Genomic DNA, 14,961 nt, shown 5'->3' with positions numbered 1-14,961 from the left:
TTTCTTTATCTCATCGTTATAAGATTTAACAAATTTGATGTTTGTAAATGTGTTTATTATAAGGAATATTCATATCTCAATTTACGTGTCAGTGACGTAATTTCTTGTTTCTATTTGAATAAATTTTAAGATTTTCTTATGTAAGAAATAAGATAAAATGTGACCTTACATCGACCTTTATTTCATGTATGACAGACATAAAAACCGATATATTTATATGTAAGTGAATTGTATATAAATACAATGTAATTAAGAACTTTAAAAAACACAAATTACTCTAAAATTGCGCTATTAAAAATAACAGCAGTACATAATTTATTTTTAAGCTTTTATATCAAATAATCTAGATAAAAAATTACACAAAATAAAGGTATAAAATTCCGTATTTCAGAAAAAAAACTTCAAATTATACAAGTATTGTGTTTGTTTACCTGTTTTACATTTTTACTGGGATGATTCATTGTCTAACAATTCCCTTACATAGAGAGCTGTGCTATTGCATCTTTATTAGTAGTCATTGGATTTACGCTGTGATTACCTTAAAATTACGTATTCCTGATGAATACAGACCACGTGTCTCATAAGTCACGTGCCACGCCCTCTTCTGTCTGCAATTATAATGCAATAAGTCACGTAAGAAGATTAATGTTTACTGCAAAAGCGTTAACATTGATTAATAGTAATATTGCACGATCTCATTCGTACTCATAGTCGCTTTCGACAACAACAACAACAACAATGGTAGACGACAGGTTTACTCCATCTAACTACTCTGATTTGACGACCGTCTTGTCCGAATATACGCCATGCAAAGACGAAGAGTGAGGCCCTATTCTCTAATTTAGTACAGTGCAAATAAAATACTTGGCCCAGTTAGAGGCGCTGTAATCATGATTACTTATGTGAGAAAATGTGTAAAAACTAACTAGGAATAGAAAATTACACAGAAAAAAGACCTTGGGTTCCTTGAAGAAAAAGGATTTTGTAAATTTTTTTCGACATTAACACGAGGGCTGTAATATCCAATTGTAGTTTATTTTATCTCACCGGTCAGATTAGTTTGTGTGACCACAATCACGTGACGCGTAAGTCAACAATGACGGGACTGGTGTACAGCTTATTTTTAGCACGACTGGTCTAACAGCTTGCATATAGCTCGAGAGAAAACCACACGACCGGTTTGCAGATTAACTTTAATGCAATTCTAAGAAATCGTATGTCAGAGCGATGCACCGGATGCTCGTAATCTTTGCTTACGTTAAATACATTTTAATGATACTGTCAAATAGTTATTGCTCGGTTTCGGCTTTATTTTTGATACTAAGAACAATTAGTAACAAGATTCTTTTGAGTTCGCATACATCCACTATTGAATCACTTGTCCAAATTCCCCGTTGAGCAGAGGTCGTCCACAGTGCACAGTCAGCTTCGTTTTTAAAATACAATGGCTTTATAAAATAATCGAATAATCGTTTATACATTTGTGACATGAAAATTAATCATGCTATTCAAAATATGACTAAATAAAATCGAGAATTTTACTGCAAAGATCATTAACTTGGTAACAAAATTATGTTTAGTTGAATTACTAATTTTTAAAGCAAAAATTTCCTATCGCACCCAAAACTATTTTATAAAATTCTTCACAAGTTAAATATGTTAGTATCATATCGGAATAAGAGTTTCAAAAGTTTTTGACTCAGATTATTATCAAATAAAATTTGCATGTCTCTGGTTAGTCAATCTCGTATTGACGCAATCTCACGAAATGTGGCGACATGTGAAGACAATAGGTTGTTAATTGAAACATAATTATACATATCTTTGTTATATTTTTTCTAATACGTCATTATCTTATACACTTGATAAGTTATTGTTTGAACCCTTAATTAATAAGATAATTTTTATTTCATCATTACATCACGTTATCATCGTCAGCTTACTATACGTCCCGACTGAGAGGCTAGGAGCCTACCCTAAGTTAGGCGACTAGGCCATAATCAACCTCGCTGGCCTAGTGCGGGTTGGTTGACTTTACATATATCTTTGAATTTCTTCGCAGATATGTGTTGTATCGCGATGTTTTCCTTTACCGTGAAAACGAAAAGACATATTGGTACAAGGCGAGAGTCGAACCCAGGACTTGCAGATTACAAGTGCTTAGTCTCTGAGCTACCGACGCTCTGTACGCAAATTATTTACATATTTTTCCTCAATATGGCGAGTACATATATATTTGTAGATGTGTTTCGTCAGTGAAAACTGACGGTTAAATGCATTCATGTTTTCTTGCAATATCTTACAATCTAGAATCAAATGGAAACATTTTCTGATAACCTTACAAAGTGTGCGCGAACGTAAGTTATATGGAACCGGATTGTCAGTTGCGTCATTACAAATAGCGTATAAAAAATTTAATCACTATTTTTTTTTATAAATAATTAAGTGATTAAGTTTTTAATCCGGACAACTAAAATATAATTCCAATGTGCAAACAGATAAAATAAATCCAGAACAGATCACCTGTTTTTACCTTTCCTCTTTTAATTGTTTCCTTTCCCTTTATTTGTTCTAATTTTTAACGCTAGTAGCATTCGGGCGATGAAAAAATGTAAGAATTTTGTTGTATTTAAGATTCCAAGCAATATTTTTCCATAACCTAGAAAAATGTCACGTCTTCTAGACATGTTATTAAATCGTCTTACTATTTACTTCACAAGTAGAAAACAGTGGCATTGTCAGCTAGAAAACATATTAATAATAATAACATTTGCAACTAATCAGATGTCACGGTGTGGTCAGTGCTCGCTGCGTGCATGATTTATTTCCGTAATCTTATATATAAAATTCTCGTGTCACAATTTTCGTTCCCATACTCCTCCGAAACGGCTTGACCCATTCTCATGAAATTTTGTGAGCATATTGAGTAGGTCTGAGAATCGGCCAACATCTATTTTTAATCCCGCGCGGACCGAGTCGCGGGCGACAGGTAGTAATAACATAAATATTGCTCTCAATGCCTTACGTTCTAATTTTCAAAACGCGCAATTTTTTTCATCAAACTAATTTGACAAATATGATCGTTTACCATGTCACCTTCTCACTAATCTTGGTCCTACTTACGTAGGGTTGGCGCACCAGGTTTCTGTCCTCCAAATCAATGTACCGTCAGTTGTCACCCTTTTCTTAATCATGTCACCTTTCATGCACTTCCTCTACCTAGCCTACCTCTACAGGTGTTTCCCATGTGCCTGAGAAATATATTTAGAGGTAAGTTGACTGATAATAACAGACAACGCCTTTTACTCACGGAAATTTTGCAATCGTAGACCTAGAGATCCGGTGTTTTTATCGTTTCTTTTTCCTTTAATTATCACAGTGAAAGCAAGGCAATGTCATTTCCTATGAAATTCAAGACCACGTTTTATTAAAAACTGACAGAAGATAACGTTAATCTTAGTCTGAAAAATAATTAGAGTAAAATTATTTATTTTTTTATCCTAAATTATGTAAAAGACTTAGAAATATTAAAATAAAAATTGTAAATAATCAGTCAATAGTTACAGAGGTAGCCCATGTCTTTAATTTCAGAGAGACTGTTATTTTAATTTAATTTTATATATAAATGTGATAATAATTACACTGAACAGAATGTCAGTGTAATATACGTTATACTATAACCATAATAACTATAATTATCTTTTTAACCTGCTGGGATCTAGAATAAGGTTATATTTAACGTTCGACGTGATACGTTTATGACTTACTCGTGACATGTGACTTGCACTGACACAATTAGTATTGTAAGTACGGACACGGAAACTAATCCTTCATATAGATAAAATATTATATAAATATTGCATTTTGTTCACGTTAACTTTTTTTTTTGCAATTAAAATATCAGCATAAAATTTGAAAATCTTACTAATATTATAAACACGAATGTTTAGATGTATGTTTTATAGAAGGTATCAACAAAGCGGCTGCATAGGTCTTACCGAAATTTGGCACAGATATAGAACATAGTCTGGAAGAACACATAGCCGGACGGAGTCGCGGGCGACAGCAATTATTAATTATTCCGACTAATCTTTAGGTTTTTTGTCAGGTTATGGTCCATTAATTATTATAATAAATCTTAGACTGGAAGATAAATTCACATTCTACTTGACAAGAGTATTGTATAAAATATATTATGTATATTCCATTGAGAAAACTATGTCGGAAATATGCAAGATGAGATTCTATGGTATGTACTTTCCTGTTTTATAACGGTCTTAGGAATGCAATGCTTAGGTCATAATATAGATCATAATCTGTCTGATCAGTTCATAAAATTAATCTAATATATAGACGGCTAAAGGCATAGATGTAGAACATAGTCTGGAAGAACACATAGGTTACTTATTGCTTTTTTAATTCCGCACGGACGGAGTCCCGTGCGATAGCTGGTTTTAACATAGTTTCTAACAATAACAATATTTTCAGTGTCATGGTCGATTTAAATTGAAGATAAATAATAGTTTAAATCATAAAAACGTAAGTAAAAATGTGTGTAATATAAAAAAAACATTATAGTAGCGTCAGAAAATTCAATTAAAATAAATTTTAAATTAACAATTGCTTGAGCAAGACTTGCTGTAAATAGCTAATATTTTATAAGGTAAATACGAAAAGCATACAAGATGACAAAAGACGACAAACATGCAGACATTGTGACGTATCACACTATAGTTGTTGCATTTAGGTCGAACTGTGATATTAGTGTAACCAAATTTTGTATTTTTTAAGGATTTCTGTTTGGTATGTTTTTTAATAAGAGTTAAAAAGTAATTTTTGAGTAAGTAACAAAGAATTAAGACTGACTATTTGAACAACTGATTTTCAGAAATTTACGAACACCAAAATTCATTATAAACTCAGTCTAGTATGAATAAAACAACCATCTATGTTCCTTTAAAATATAATTATTTAATTTATGTAGTATTGAACCCTTAGTCCAACTATCCTAAATAATTATATAACACAATTATTTTTCATGAAATGAACAAATGAATAATCTGTTCAAGTGGCATTTCCATTCAAATCAAAAACCTTAAACTAAAAGTTACTTAATAAAAATAACCCTTTATTAAGTAATTAGACAAAAGCCTCGTATTTGTTTAACAATTTTTAACAAAATGTCCTAAATTTTTCTCGAACTTGGTCCCTCTAGTATGTTAAACGGTTATCCATTGAGAAAATAATTTTCCACGCATTAACGCAATAGTAAATAATGTACCTTATATTATAGTAGGTATTTTAAAATTCAATTGTAACGAGGTGGTTTTGTATTGAATTGCGCAAGGTCGTATATTGTACGTTCAGATTATGAGAAACCTTGGTAACTCGCCTTGGACACCTGATCCATAGCCTAGATATGTACCTTTCGCATAAGGGACTGATTATCGTCAAATTGGACATCTAGTCAATGTAGCAATAGTGATATTTATAAAGTTAAACTGAGAGAGAGGAAAAGTTTATTTCGATCCACACCTTTCTGCAGCCGAATTTTTCGTACAAATTCTCTGATTTTAACACTGACATAATTTTTTTTGATATCGTTTATTTAATTCGGTATTGAAGATCTAAGGAAAGGTATAATGAAGATTAGTCAAGCAACGCATCTGCGGTTCCTCTGGTATTGCTGATGTCCATGGGCGTCGTTGAACACCTCGGTGTTCCCGCTGCTCGTTTGCCCCCTTCTGTTATAAAAAAAAATTATAAATTAATACTCTGCATCCTTTAGACACCCTGGCATGGAAACGGAATCTAAAAAGGACACTTCACGCTTACACATCAGTCCAACAAATAAAATATTCCTTCAGAAAATATTACACTACTGTCGGCTAGATTAAATTGGATTTCTTAGTACTAAGGCACCTTGATAATAATTAACGCCTGTCATAAATCATATCATAGCTGTGATAGCCAGCTGTAGATAATTTAGCTTTATTCAATGATCTATGAAACGTGCAGAACGAATGAACGTAAACAAGGTCGAGCGGAACCGCGTGACAAGACAATGCTAGCTATCAGTCTGTTCATAAGGAAATCCCCTTAGGAAGTTGGAACGACTTTCAGCTGTCTTATGAGAAGCATTGTCTCGTTACATTTTTTTAGCTTTTACTTTTTTTTAATATCATAAGGTGGCAAACGAGCGAGCGGCCACCTGAAATCGCTGATATAGCGAAGTGACCGTTGCCCATAGACATACGCAATTGCATATGCGTTGCCTACCTTTAATCGACGGAGGAGAGGATGCACATAAAGAAAATATATTCCCTTTCCATGCATCCTCTCATCCGGAAAGTCCACTTCCACTTCCCATCCTTTCCTTATAAGAAAAAAGGTGGGAAGGGAAAGAGGACTAAATTAGGCCTCCGGGACGCACACTCATCAGATGAAACGCGGAATTGCTTCCACTACCGCCTGTCTTCTGTGTGGTCGTGGTATTTCAACGGGCGAGCCGGGCCAATTCGTGCAAAGATGTTAAAGCGGGCTCTACAACTGTTAAACTTCTACCACTTTTATCACTCTGTTAACTTTGAAATTAATTACAAGTAGTCAACGACTCATCGTCTGCGTATGCATTGATTATTTTTGCTCTTTGTCTGATCGCAAGTAGATTTTTGCTCTGTTTCTTTTATTTTACGTACCTTTCTTTAGATAGACTGATACTTCCTAGTAATACGTATTTGATTTTGTTGAACGTAGAGAAAAAAAAAACAATTTTAATTTCCAAACTAGCTGTCGCCTGCGATTACGTCCGCGCATAATTTAAAAAATTGTTTATGTGTTTTCCCGGAATACATTCTACATCTGTGCTAAATTTTAACTAGATCCATTGCGCCGTTTCTTCTAACAAACATCCATCTATGCATCCAAACGCATTTATATTATTAAGATTCATCTTCTAAATAAACTGAGTCATCGTAACTTTTGAGTTAATTCTTATTCCTTGCCTTATCGCATGCATCGCGGAGAACAGTTATTGCACACAATATAAAGCAATACAAAACAATACGGTGCAATACTACATTTGCAGTTCGCACATCGCTTGACGCAACTACCAAACGCAATCGTTCTTTGTTTCGTCTAAACTTCGCAATTAAACAATATCGCATTGTTACATTGAAATGTTGCTAGCTTACAGAATTCTTGTAATCTAACAACAACATAACTCACGCCCGTAAACCAGAAGGGTAGGCAGAGACCACAGACCAACATACATCACGGTCCTGCCACACCTCTCATGCTTCGACATTCTTACATCTACCCATACATACACGTAGTAATCGAATTAAAAAGATTTCATCAACAAAAATAGATTTGCATTTTTCTTATTTATTTGAAGTGATGTTTTTCTAAACGAAAAAAATGTATTAACTTACTATATTTTTGTCTCAGAAACCTGTGTATAAAACATATCGTCATCCCTGTCAACATCTTTGACAAAACTGATATAACAATATGTTTTTAACGGGAATCTCTCAGAAACCCACTATCAGTGTGTCTTTAATAATCCTTTGTAACTGTTCACGCAATTTTTATATTTAAACAACAATAAAATTGCAAACTATCGGAGTATTTTGAGCATCGTTTGCGTGCGGCATACCAAAACAAAATTATTCAACGCGTGTCGCCTTCCGTAATAAGATTTATCTGCTTTGTATTCAATAATCTTTTGTTACCTTACATAAAGAATCTGAATAATAAAAATCACAGTATCAGTTGCTTATTTTAACATTTTGATTTGTAAAGATAAACCGAAGACATCGTAGTTATAGAATCAAATCAATACTGCTTCAAAAGCTAAGTAAAAAAATTCCTTTATTGTCTTTTACAAATAAACTTACAGTCGAATCCGATTAAAAAGACATTGTAATGAGCAATATTCAGTTTGAATAACCAATAAACTTTGCAACAGACTAGTTGTTGTCCGTGACTACGTTCGCGCAGAATTGAAAAAAACTTAAAAACAAAATGTGTTGCCTTTGTGTTCTTCCAGGCTATGTTCTAAATATATGACAAATTTCATCGAGATCTGTTCAGCGGTTCTAAAGATACCTTCTTATAAACATACATCGACCAATCTATCCATCTAAACTTTATAATATTAGTAAGACATAGCTTGCTTGCGATAGATACAAGGAGCATTGTGTGTGTGTTTTTTAATTTGATATCAATTTACAATGTAACCATTGAGGTTACAAACTGGAAGAGCTTCGAACAATACGACAACGGGGTAACAAATAAGGCGAATCTTGAATATTTATATGTAACACGTAGCTACATAAAAACTGGCGACGTTTCCTTTGCAGATTATCAAAAGAATAATAATATAAATACTATTTAACCAATACTCATTGTAAACTAACGAACGCCCGCGACTCTGACCGCGCGGAATTAAAAAACCATAATTAGTAGCCTACATGTTCTTGCAGACTATGTTCTATATGTATGCCAAATATAATTAAGATCCAACAAACATCCATCTAAACATTCTCATTTATATTAGTAAGATATTACTTAATATGTCTAGACTGATAGTAAATTGACAAATTTAACAAACTATCGGTGACGTATACAAATATCTGCGAATGTATTATAGAATAAATACATTTACAAAATAATACGTGTAGGAATGCGTTATATTCGTTATAAAAACGTCAACAAAATAAGAAACACGCAATTTAACAATTGGTTTCTCACGTAAATCGTCAATAATTCAAAACTAAAGTATCCAAAAACATGTTTAAAATAAAATATAATTACAATCTTATTGTTTAATATGTCAAGTTTATAACAAAGATAATGTTTTCTTTGAAATCTATTATTTTAAAGTATGTTCAATTTGTGTTGGTTTGTCTTTATGTTGACTTCCATTGATTTTAATATTACCATAACAATACTCAAATTAAGACATTTGAGGTTGACTCATGTTCACTGACAACTGATTATTCAGCTGCTCATACATTTAACAACCATACAATTGCAAACATACATTGGTATTCCTTCCTTTTGACGTCATTACGTAGGGAATGTTTTGTTGCATCTTTTATTTTAAAAAAACAGATTGATACAAGTATTTTAGGATAGTTTACCCAAAAAGATAACATAACAAGTCCTACGGTGTATATTTCTCGCACTAAATCTACACTAAGGGTTTCTGAGACAGAAACCTCTGTATAACACATATCGTCATCCCTGTCAACATCTTTGACAAAACTGATATAACAATATGTTTTAAACGGGAATCTCAGAAACCCACGATCAGTATGTCTATATTGAGTATACATATATCATAGAAATTATGTTGGCTGAAATGCTTATTTTTTTACTTATTACTGTCAAATAGCCAAAGTATTGAACACAGATTGCATAATCTGATATAATAAGTTGCCCATACATTTTATAACTGATTTACTAAATTTGCATTTTTTTGTTTTCCAGGAATCGCTAGTTGAGTGGGAGCGCGGTCTGACGGATTTGCGCGAAGGCGCGGCACCGGCGCGCAAATGGAGCGCGCGCAGCCCTGCGCACGCGCAGGACACAGCCACCGATGGCGCGGCGCCGCTCGCGCATAACAACAATACTGACGCCTGCAAGATGCTCATTGTAAGTATTTCTTAATATTTTTATTACAAGTTACATATCTTTTAACTACGTGTAAATTCCTTTATGCTATTTGTATTTTCGATGTTGGAAAACCACATATATTAAATTAAACCAAACTGTTCGGGTAATTCCAAAGTCATTTAATTAGTAGAAGGAAGTATTTAATCACTAATGTTGCTATGCGAAACGAAACCACAGTCAATTCCAATGGTTCCAAATTGAATAATACTCTTTAGATATTTTATTAGTAAAGAAGTAAGTAGTAGTGTAAAGAATTTATTTTTTCTTTTTATTGTAAGACGATAGCCACTTCTGTACGACCAGTATAGCGTCGGCTAATTGAGTTTTATGAGAGCAAGGGTTAATTGAAGTTAAATGGTGTAAGTCCCGACGGGATGTTCTTGCAAAAATTATATTTAATTCTAAACTTATGGCGCCAATTATAATTTTCCTCTAAGTATAGGTTTCCATTGAAATACCAGTACAAAATAATATTATCATTTTTTAAGAAAAGAATTAAGACCCATTTAGATGATACGCATCAGAGTATTAATTGTGAACATAATTTACTATGAACTTTAAATGGTCCTCTAGAGATGAAACATGATTTGTACGGTTGTTTTAAATTCGAAAGTCTTAACAAATAGAGAAAAAGATTATTTTATAGATTTCTGAATCATGAAATATTTAATTCTAAAGCATTAGTTATTATCCCAAAATATCAACTAATAATAATTTGTATGTATTACATTCAGTAATAACTTTCCGTAGTACATCGTGGACGCTAAGAATCCAATATGGCGTCTGTCACTGTGCGGCGGGAACGCGGCGCAAGTGGCAGCCAAGGCGGGCACAAAGCTGCTGCCGCCCAAGATAAAGATCGTGTGGAATCCCCCCACAACGCCCTACCAGCACACCGAGAAGTTGCGTCTTGTCGTCACCGCTGTTAACAGTGGTATGTGTAACATTGATACAGGGTGTCCGAAAATTCCGCCTATGGATAATAAAAGAGCAAAATTAATCTATGAAAAAATAGTGTTTATTTCAATGCTAAATTCAACCTACTCCTAATTAGGTTTTAACGAAAAATATGAAGAAAATTCCTTTATTAATTTAGACCTCTACCGCGATGTAAAGATTTATAAGTAAGTTTTTATGGCGTGTTTGTAAATGTTATTGATGATTGATTAAGAGTCAAAATGTTCATTAATTAAGAAAATTTTACAAATTATTAACATATTTTTTGTCTATTTCATTTAAATTAAAAAAAATATATTAAAACTTTACGTATTAATGATGTTTTATAACATTCCAGGAGCAATATGCAACGATGAGTCCCAGTTCGTGTGCGGTAGTACCAGTCTCTGCATTTCATCTTACCTGGTGTGCGACGGTGTGCGGCACTGTCCGGGCGGAGAGGACGAGGACAGCTCCGCCTGCGCTCACAGACGAGACCCACCCTTCTTAGAGTTGCTACGGAGATTTGCGGCAAGGAATCAGGAATTATTGGGCCTGGATCAGCCTGATGGGATGACTAAACCTTCAGTTATAAGTGAGTTTTGATTTCGATTATTTAAATGCACTATAGTCACCCCCAACTTAGGGTAGGCTCAGAGCCCCTCAGTGGCGACGTATTGTGAGCTGATGATGATGAAATGCAATATTTGGTTGAATTATCGGTATAAGATACTTTTTTTGCTCAAAAGAATCAATTCTACAAGATTTGGATGAACCTATTCACTAGCTATAAAGTGTCTTCATAAAGTTCTTGGTATAATTCCACTGGTTTTAAAGTTAAGACAAAGATCAGTATAATCGAAAGCAGGCGATATAAAACTTGCAGTGAAGATTGGTGAGAGCGAGCAGAAGAGCAACGCGTTCCTGGAGTTCGCAGCGGCGCTGAAACCGTATGGACCTTGGAGCTACCTGGTCGTTGGTATGCTCATCTGCGCCACCATACTCATGTTCTGCCTCGCCTGGGGTGAGTTGTTTACTGTTTCTTGGAATGATAACAGAAGATATATAAATCTTAACTTCTTTTATTTTAATTTAAAACCTTTTTTTCTCTTTCCTTTTCTCTATATATAAACTGAAAAGTTGTGATGTTTCCTTGTCACGTTGGCAACACTGTTGCTCCCTAATGTTTTGTACCTGTAGCGTCTATCCAAGATGTCTTCTGCCAGTGATTTAATATTTAAGTCCATCCAAGTATATTTCTATTGAAAATAATAATTTTTTAATTGTTACAGAGTGCTGCTGCAAACGCTCCAAGCCGTCAGACACACCGATCAACATTCCACCGTCATGCATCGACATGCCGCCGACTGTGACTGTGACGTCATCCTCGCAGCAGCTGTTCCTGTCGCAGGCGCCCCCCGCGGCACCCCCCACACCCCCCGAGTACGAGCCGCCCCCCTCCTACTCCTCCCTCTTCCCGCGTGCCTTCAAGTCCTCCCCCACGCCGGTCCCGCACTGCTCCCACCAGGAACCCCCTGATTGAACTCATACATACACTCATATTTATAGTTAGCTATTATCTAATATCGCACGTTGTGGCACTCACGAGATTCTATTTCGGAAATAAGAAACACCATGTATAAGAGATCAGACGTTTCATTTCTTTGTTACAAAACAGGTTATAACCAGAATTATATATATTGACAATTACGTATAAAAATATTCTTCAGTATTCATCAAGAATCCGTCAATCATATAGAAATACACACAGACGTACATACAAACATATCATACAAATTTTCAGTAATCAAATCTCTAAGATTTATTGACACACGCTCTATCATAATGACTGACTTAAATTAAATTATTTTCCGTTATCGTTTCAGATACTATTTTTCGTAACAACAATTAAAAAAAATTACAAACTAAATAAGTAATATATTTCTACACAGAGAAGTGTAAATTACATGACATGACTACTCCGACTACTCATAGACTACTCAAGAGTACTCACAGACTACTCCGACTACTAATAACATGGAAAAAAACTAATTAGATATTAGTTAAATTCAAGAAGAAAATATTATCGAAACATACAAATGACAAATTAGTTTTATACATAAATGAAATCCCTACAAAATACATGTATTTTGATAAAACGGTTTTACAATGTGACACTTGTAAAGACTATACAGGATGTTCTGTCATTTTGCTATTTTGACAGTGACTGTGACAAAACAGATAAAGATACGAAAGAAATATTTAGATATTCATTTTATATACTAAATATGATGACTACAGAAAATTAACATAAAGAAACTAAAGCTTTAACCACACAGAAGACAGGCGTCAAGTTGAAGCTATTCCGCGAGCAGTCTGATGAGTGTGCGTCCCGGAGCCCTAATTTAGTCCTTTTTCCCTTCCCACCGTTTTTCTTATAAGGAAAGGATGGGAAGTGGAAGTGGACTTTCCGGATAAGAGAATGCATGGAAAGGGAATATATTTTCTTTCTGGGCATCCTCTCCTCTGTCCATTAAAGGTAGGCAACGCATATGCAGTTGCGTATGTTTATGGACAACGGTCACTTCGCTATTTCAGCGATTTCAGGTGGCCGCTCGCTCGTTTTTAATAATTTCTCCGTGTAAAATCTTACCATTTATATATCTATAGGTTTTATTCGTCATTGTGAGCAAAATGTTATCAGCTTTCTTTAAATTTAAATCTACAATAAAACCTACATTAGAATACTCTGATTTGTAGTTTAATACTAGTGCCAAGATTTCAATGCCCCTTAGTCGTAAAGAATTTATGTAAAATCCCCAAAAAGTGAACCATTATTAGCTGCAAGCCAAAGCGTTATAACTTGAAAAACAAACAAATATTTAATCACTGACTATACATGGATAGGCTATAAACTGTGTCATTTTGTTCCGATTTCATTTTCCAATATGGCGCTGACGGTTGCGATTGCGGTGAGGATTGGAACTAATAACATGCATAGAATTAACTGTCAGGAGCTGTCATTAACTGTTAACAGATGCATTTAAATCGGAACAAAAGCTGTCATTTCTAAGCAACGTATCCATTTATAGAGTCAGTGTATTTAATGGTTCACTTTAACCACAACGTGCGTGTGCGGGGCCATAGATTATAAGTACAATGTTAACAGATAAAAAAAATCTCTAGAAATAATTTCATCGAATATTTCCGGGACCAAGGTGTTATTGAACGATAATTTTACTTTACGTCTGAGAATTGTGCCTTAGTTTATATTGTAGTTAGTGGTTATTATAATTTCTTTTTTTAATACATAAAATTAATTTCCGGAAATACCAATGTTACCACAAATGATAACTTTTGAATAAATTGGAAAATACTGGAAATAACATAAACACTATAATTAAATGACCTCAATTCTAGGACAATTAAAATTGTCTTTTTTAATTTTTTTAAAAGAAAAAAGTACTTGAGTGGAATCAAATATTCAAGAGTTGTCATATTTAAATCCAAAATATTTAACTATTAAGCAGGTAAAAGGAATCTAATTTTGTATCTAAGATCTTACTATAAAGGTCCCAATTAGATTTAGTTTCAACTTATTTGCTTAGTTCATCTTCATTTTCCATGATAACTTAAAAAAAATGTGCGATTGTGTGACAAAAAAAAATGGTTTAAACATTTCTGATTTATCACTAATATTAAGTAAATTGCTTCTCAGGCTCTAAAAATTCATTGTTCAATATAAAAGGATGTGATTTCAGAGTCATTTGTTTTTAGACGTTTTGATTCATATGATTGATTCCTTATTGTTTTAAATTTTTTTTAAATATTTGAAAGCGACACTAAAATCACACCCTGTTATTAAAGATTTTACTAGTCTTCTTAGAATCTTAATGTTTTGTATTTTTAGGTATTGTTTTTCCTTAAGTATATAAGTTTATAACATAAGTTATTGATAAGAATACATCTGCAAGACAAGTAAAACCATAAAAATTTACGTCAAAAATTATATATGTATTATAAAAAAACATGAATATAAAGTATTTATTTATTTAAAAGAATTTGTGTTTTACTTCAAAGCCAGAACAATGTTTTGAGCTCTTTTACCCTATCATCTACAAAGAAATTCATTAGTTAGTATCACTCAAATTCGTTAAGACACTTAACTACATCCCTAATTTTATGATACGAGACGTGATCATCGCTACATGTCTGAATAGATATCACTGTCCGAACAGAGGAGTTGCAGAAGTGATTGACGCAGTGGTTTGTAATTTTAAATCTGATGCATATTCAAATAGATAATTTAAATAACTTCAAACATATTACTCAGGTTAGACACAT

At 33.6% G+C, this 14,961-nt stretch overlaps 1 protein-coding gene across 2 annotated transcripts in view; it reads left to right on the top strand.

The window, feature by feature from the left end:
* LOC106117331 (uncharacterized) overlaps positions 1–14,616 on the top strand; it is a 52,022-nt gene extending 37,406 nt beyond the window's left edge. The window contains exons 3-7 of one of the 2 annotated variants that reach the window (XM_013311590.1): positions 9,496–9,660; positions 10,432–10,615; positions 10,976–11,212; positions 11,504–11,641; positions 11,910–14,616. In XM_013311590.1, coding sequence (XP_013167044.1) covers positions 9,496–9,660; positions 10,432–10,615; positions 10,976–11,212; positions 11,504–11,641; positions 11,910–12,160 — 975 coding nt within the window. In that variant the 3' untranslated portion in view covers positions 12,161–14,616. Of the gene's footprint in view, positions 1–9,495; positions 9,661–10,431; positions 10,616–10,975; positions 11,213–11,485; positions 11,642–11,909 lie in introns of both variants that reach the window. The other variant, XM_013311589.1, reaches the window with a different exon arrangement.
* Positions 14,617–14,961: the final 345 nt, after the last annotated feature.

This window comes from Papilio xuthus, unplaced genomic scaffold, assembly GCF_000836235.2.
Source record: "Papilio xuthus unplaced genomic scaffold, Pxut_1.1 DF827680.1, whole genome shotgun sequence".
Lineage (NCBI taxonomy): Eukaryota > Metazoa > Arthropoda > Insecta > Lepidoptera > Papilionidae > Papilio > Papilio xuthus.
This window is presented reverse-complemented; position numbering and strand designations above follow the sequence as displayed.